Source organism: Etheostoma spectabile, chromosome 13, assembly GCF_008692095.1.
Source record: "Etheostoma spectabile isolate EspeVRDwgs_2016 chromosome 13, UIUC_Espe_1.0, whole genome shotgun sequence".
Lineage (NCBI taxonomy): Eukaryota > Metazoa > Chordata > Actinopteri > Perciformes > Percidae > Etheostoma > Etheostoma spectabile.
In genome coordinates this window covers 17,397,399-17,403,868 of record NC_045745.1, presented here as the reverse complement: position 1 = coordinate 17,403,868, position 6,470 = coordinate 17,397,399, and the positions used below count along the sequence as shown (strand labels likewise).

Sequence of the window (6,470 nt, the reverse complement as noted above, 5' to 3'; positions counted from 1 at the left end):
TGTGTGTGTGTGTGTGTGTGTGTGTGTGTGTGTGTGTGTAGCAAGCGCCCCTACTTCCCCGAGGGAGATGATGGCATTGAAGGAGAGGAAGGCAGACTACGAGTCAACTGGCAATGCCAGTTACCATGGCAACAAGGGCGAACACACATCCCGAAAGGATGCCATGATGGGTAGGAATTCCACACTGCATGTCTGACACAAAAACAAATTCTCCTATAAAGCTATTGGGTTGTCAGCTTAGTGTATATTGTCAGAATAAATACAAAATCACTTAACTAAGTGTTAATTTTACAGTATTAAAGGAATAGTTCAACATTTGGGTAAATAGAAAAACTATACCACTCTCATACAGTATCGGTACAGAAAACATGAAGCTGGAGCCAGGAAATAGTTAGTTTAAGTTATTAAAGTAGTTATGATTCTTATGACTTAAAATCAGACAACAAAGTGAACAAATTAGAAATCTGATATCACGTAGTCATGCTGTTGGTCAGTTTTCACTACGAGATTCATCCAAAACATCCACTAAATAGTAATTGAGTCCCTCATTAATAAGGGGACTTTAGGGAGCGTTTGTAAGTCTAATGTGATATTCAGTGCAATGCTTTAATGTTTATGTGGGAAACATTAGAGTTCCAAGCCATCCTTAATCATCATCATCATTCATAACACTGACAGCCTATACACACGCCTCTGCCTTCACAGTACTACCTGAACAAAAGCTTCAGAGGAAGTATTCATCGGAAGTCCACATCCTCTCTGTCTCTACAGGTCAGCTCTCCAGCGGGTCTTCCACGCTGCACAGAGGAGCATACGTGTCGCCCACTGATGACCTAAAGTATAATCAGGTATGACAAGTCACTTTTCCGTGTTAATTGTGACCACAGTTGTTCCCCTTAAAATGTGACCTTAAGGCACAAGTACTTAAGTGATGATTTATCACTACCAGCTGTCATTTAAATAACCTGTAAATACCTCTTCATGATTCACATTACCTTTAGGAGGCAGAACTACTGTTCAGAAACCCCCTAGTAATTTTCACATGGAGACAAAAATTGCAGCAAATCTAGTCCCTTTATTGTATTGGAATTTAATAGGGACACCAAAGGGGATATAAAAGTACTACAAGGGTCACTATAAACTTCTATAGAGTCCCATTTATGCATTATAGGAGTACAGCAGTGAATTGCTTTCATCATGTGGCATTCAAATCTGCGCTATGCCAGTAAAAGCCTTTCATGTTACCCATCAAACCCTCTGGAAGCAAGATCTGAGGCTGGTTGTATATCTAAAGGTACAATTTGGCTCATAGTAATGGACAATAATGTAACACACTTTGTGTGTAGATACCAGGTTGCTTTCAAACAAACTATCTGGTCAGCAAACCAAATTGTTGTAAACTATTGAGCTAAAAACACTTTACACTACTAACTGACCGAGACCTAACTGATTGCTGGCTTTTGATGGAAAATGTATCAAATTACAGTATTTCACCTACCGGTAACATGTTTCAAAGAAACAAGTCACCAACAGGGGTGCAGAGTCCATTTTTTATTATCCATTGTAGCTAATAAATAATACTTAGATCCTGTATTGAGAGATAGTGAAAATTGTTCACCAGAATTTCCCAGAGCCCATGTTGACATATTCAAATTTCAGATAATTAGTTTTGTATCACAGAAGACTGAGAGAAACAGAAAATATTCACATCTGATCAACGGCAACCCTTTATTTCAGCTCTGATGACAAAGTTTCATACTTGAAATTCAATTGAAAACAGAAGTTGGCTAAGGACATGTTTTAATATAAATTGTAAGCTTCTAATTGTATGCATTTTTACACTAGAGGGCTTCCATGCTGACTGCTAATGGTAAAGTCATCGCTAGTTAAAAGGAGCTAACTCTGTGTTGCCTGATTTGAGTTTTTCTGAAACGTAAATTATTAGGAAATGTATCTCTTTCTGCAGTTGTCTGTGTAGTAAAAGGTCTTTAAGTAGCCTTGTAAGCTAAAAGTCAGGGATGAATCTGGGGTTTGGGTCAAGTTTGGGTCTCAAATTTAGCAGTCGGGTTCAGTCGAGGAAGGTCCGGAAGACACTGGTACGAGATGGGTTCTGTTCTCAGGTTTGGGCTTGTGCAGAACTCCCAGCCTGGGTTAGTTTTTGTACTGCCTCTAGCTTCCATTAGTCAGAATGTCATATGTCTTGCTAGCTAGCTAGAACTGGCTGATGTGGTGTGTTATAAAAATAATATAAATATATGTTTTAATATTCTTGTGTGCATTATTTCGAAAATGCTCTCGTTCAGTTTAGAACTCTTGTGTATGTAGCCTCAAGTCATGGAGGTTTGGACCTGGCCATCATAATCTTGCTTTTCTCTTAATAATGATCTTTGCTTTTCTTTTTACAGATCTCTTCTCAAGGCCTGCCTTCAGAACCTTACCCTCCTTTCCAAAATCCTCCTCCGCCTGACAGCGTCAACTACGAGGACCAGGCCTTCTACGAGAACCAGGTTCATGCCGCCGGGCGCCCACCGCAGGGAGACCTCAACATGCACCTGCAGGGCCTCAAGTCCACCGGCAACTATGTAGACTTCTACTCAGCCTCACGGCCCTACAGCGAGCTCAACTATGAGACCAGCCACTATCCGGCCTCACCAGACTCCTGGGTCTAATGGGAGATGAGGGTGGAGGAGGAGAGGATGGATGGGGGAAGGGGGTAGTTTAAAGAGTGAGAGAGAGGATGATAGGACAGTTTCCCTCCCTTTCCTCCCCATCCTCCTCTGTAGTTCCTGAGTAGCATCATAGATAGCAGGACAACGGAAGGGGAGGATGGAGTGCAGGAAAAGAGACATGAAGAGAAAATGTAAGACACAACACTCCTGTCGTAGACATCTGAGGGAGGAGGGACAGCGGACAAAGGATGAACAGAAGCAAACAGAGGAGCAGCCATGCATGTGCATGCACACCACCAACAAAACTAACGGACACATTTTCTTTTTGTGTTTAGTTTGGGATCAACTACTGCTGCAAGGTTCAGCAGACAGAAAGACCTCCTGCACCTGAAGGCCTCTGAATACAGAACGTAAGAGGGAGGGACATGATGAAAGGGAACATGAAGGGAAAGATGGCAAAAGTGGGAAATATATGGAGATGAAGAAGGACAATGAAAGAGAAAAATGAATCGGTGGACTCAAGAATGGAAAGTTTTGGATTGTGAATGGAACGTGTGAGATATACCCAGGAGAAACCTGTACATATGTGGTATAGCAACATGGCTTTTCGTAATGTGAAGCACAAGAAGCAGAGCTGTAGGAACATGTAGGATGTATGTCACACAAACCTTTGTTTCTCTCTATGGCTTCAACGTGATGCATCCTCCTCTGTGCAAAGAAGGCTTCTGGACTTTGTCATTTGTTAGAGTTTTTTTTTGTGTTTCTACTTTTTTAATTCTCAATTCTGGTTGTATAGTATTTGATGTACACTGTACATTTGCGAAGATGCATTGTGTACTGTACATTGCACTATTTTCTGTGTCATGTTCTGGCCTTTCGTCATTGGGTCAACCTCACTTCGTCACTAACTGTCCCCCGTTAAAACACTCACAAATACACACAATATCTGCACTCAGACTTTCAAAATTCATATCACAGCTACAGAAGGATGTCCACACGTTGCTATTGTGACATATTGGATATGAATTGGGTTTTAAAGACAATTCTGTTAGGTCACGGTGCTCCTTTAACTGCCCTACAGATAGTTTTCACAGAATGGCTGACTCAAACAGTTGAGCAGCTTTTTTCTGTGACAAAACTCCAATTTCTTAAAGCTAGCTTTGGTTTTCTGGCGGCTATCTTTCCACATCAACACCTCAAATTCACTTTTTTGTTTCCCACGAGTCTCTCCTTTGAGTGAACTGTGCTCATTGTGTATATAACTGTGCCAAACAAGGGTCCCTTCCCCCCAGAGGGGAAGGTTAGGGGTGTGTTAAAGGGTCCAAGTTCAGCTGAAGCTCTCAGCTGGACATCCTTGCGGTTCTAAAGATGCCAGTTTGTAAATGCTTTGTTTTTTCTAAACTGTGTTTTACCGGGATGAAACCTGTCTTAACTGCACCGGGACTGGGGAGAAAATACAAAAAGGAAACAAAAAAGAGAAAAAAGAAAATCATGGAGGGACTGTGACCGGGCGGAGCAACGCTTCCTCAAAAGATGTACAAAACTAGTTGATTTCTGTGTTGTAAAATAATCAATGTTTGAAGTACAAAAAAAAAAAAAAAACTTTTCTGAGAGATGGGTGGCAATTCTAACTTCATGGTAGACAAAACTGTTAATAGAGTACGGATATATATTATATAAATATAAATATATACTTTTTATGTGCAGATGTGGATGTCACTTATAGCAGCAACATTATGGAAAAAGACTTGTAAAAAACAAAAACAAAAAAACAGCTACATGTAGGAATTTTGTTCACATTTTATTTTCTGGTCAACACACTAAATTGTCGACTTTGTGTAGTAATGTTGTTGCTATGTGGAGTAGAGTAGACCAGGGCCCAGGGATCCACGTTTTCACTAAAGCAGTCCAAAAAGGTGCTACACCCATGACAAGTATTTCCAACATGTCTGTATTTTAACTGTGCACAAAATGTTTGTTCCCCTTCGGATTGATAACAATGTATTGATTTTCAGCCACATAACGGAGAACGATCACAAGTTTGATTTTTGTAAATCCTATGCATGAAAACGCCCTAATTAATTAGTCTTATTATGCTAAATAGCAAAAATTGCACCCATGAATGCATCAGTATTCTTTGTCAGTAAACCTGGAACGAAATGGTGATTTGTTTTTCTTTTCTTTTTTTATAGTGAGAAAGGCTAAATTGTAAAATGTGACAACAGACCCTGGTTCTCCCTACCCAACGCTGTTTAGAAGTCTTAGAGTCATCTTCTGATGCTTGAAAAATTATACTGTAATACAACTGTCCCCACAAAAACTGGATGAAAAACAGACAGACTGTATTTGTTAGTAAGCATCTGGAAGCGTTATGTATGTCCTTGTGATCCGTAGGCAGAATAACCTGACTATAAGACCTGTATGGAGATATAACGTCGGTAACCTTTTTGTTGCTAGACCAAACGTGTTTTAAAAAGAGAATTGTGAATCTTTCTATTGCCTCAAACAGATTGCAACTGCTCCAAAAAATATAAACAGACCATCGAAGAACTTCGGATTGTGGGAGTTGTTTGTTCTCTTTCCATTTTTCAGTGTGACAGTGTTGCTGGTATTCTATGTTTTACCATTAACTGTGTATGATGTAGGTATTTTTACCCTATTTCTAAAGCATACCATATGCTTTTAGTTTAAAATCCTACTTTACATGCAGCAATGACAATCCATGAGAGTGAACACGTTGTTGCTTAAATTCTTCAGTTATTGTTGTGTGGTGCTGTATGTTCTAAGGATGGACCATTGTTTGGGCAAATGTAAGAAAGACAAACAAATTGGCTTGAGCTACCTTGTCTCCTAAAATCTACGTCCCATACAATGAAACTGCATTCTCATCTAGAAAATGCATTTCCTACAGAAAATGCTTTTGAATACTAAAAAGCAAAATTGCTAAAGCTAAACTGGATTGCTGGCATAAATGTGTAAGAACAAGGAGAAGTAGTGAGAATAGTTGGAAAACTGGGAAGGGTTTAATTAGTATGAGTTTCATTGAAATGTTGAACAATACCAATAATGTATCAAACAAAAGTGGAATATTTTAAGTTTTAAAAACTGTCACTACACTGAATTAGTGGTTAAAATGTGTAAGATGAGATAAGAGGGGAAGTTTTAGGGAAATGTGGAAAAGTGGAAATAGTTCTAATTGATAAGAATGTCTCAAAAAAGTTGAATGACACCAACATGGTATGAAAGTTTTTGTAAAAGCTGATGCTAAACTGCATTGCCGTCTTAAATTTGGAATTTGGATGAAGTGAAAGAGTAATGAATGAGTTGGTGAAATGGGTGGGTCAAATGAGGAAATCTCAATCAGCTGTGTTCAATATTTTCAAAAACAAAAAAAAGAATTTACAAGTTGTATAAAACTCCTACTGAATGAAAGATGTAGATCTTCTAATAAGACTTGGAAAGCAGCTGAAGCGGTATAAATAGCAACAAGTGGGAAAGGGATGAAGGATGCAAAATAAAGAGTGAGAAATGACAAGGGTTCAACTGTTTTGCCTATCTGCACCACTATTTCTTTACAGCAGACAGACATAATGACAGATATAAACATATAGAGAGAGGCCCCTGGTGGTAAAATGAGTAATCAGATCACAAGTTCACAGCTCTAACTGCAGGAGTAAACGCTCTCAGGACACACACACACACACACACACACACACACACACACACACACATACATCATTTTTAAATTTATCCACTCAACATATATATATTTATATATATATATATATATATATATATATA

The 6,470-nt window shown here is 39.0% G+C and overlaps 1 protein-coding gene across 1 annotated transcript in view; it reads left to right on the top strand.

The window, feature by feature from the left end:
• LOC116700561 (catenin delta-2) overlaps nucleotides 1-5,220 on the top strand; it is a 21,412-nt gene extending 16,192 nt beyond the window's left edge. The window contains exons 8-10 of the mRNA XM_032533854.1: nucleotides 42-170; nucleotides 772-848; nucleotides 2,406-5,220. Of these exons, the coding sequence (XP_032389745.1) occupies nucleotides 42-170; nucleotides 772-848; nucleotides 2,406-2,669 (470 nt within the window). The 3' untranslated portion in view covers nucleotides 2,670-5,220. The remainder of the gene's footprint in view (nucleotides 1-41; nucleotides 171-771; nucleotides 849-2,405) is intronic.
• Nucleotides 5,221-6,470: the final 1,250 nt, after the last annotated feature.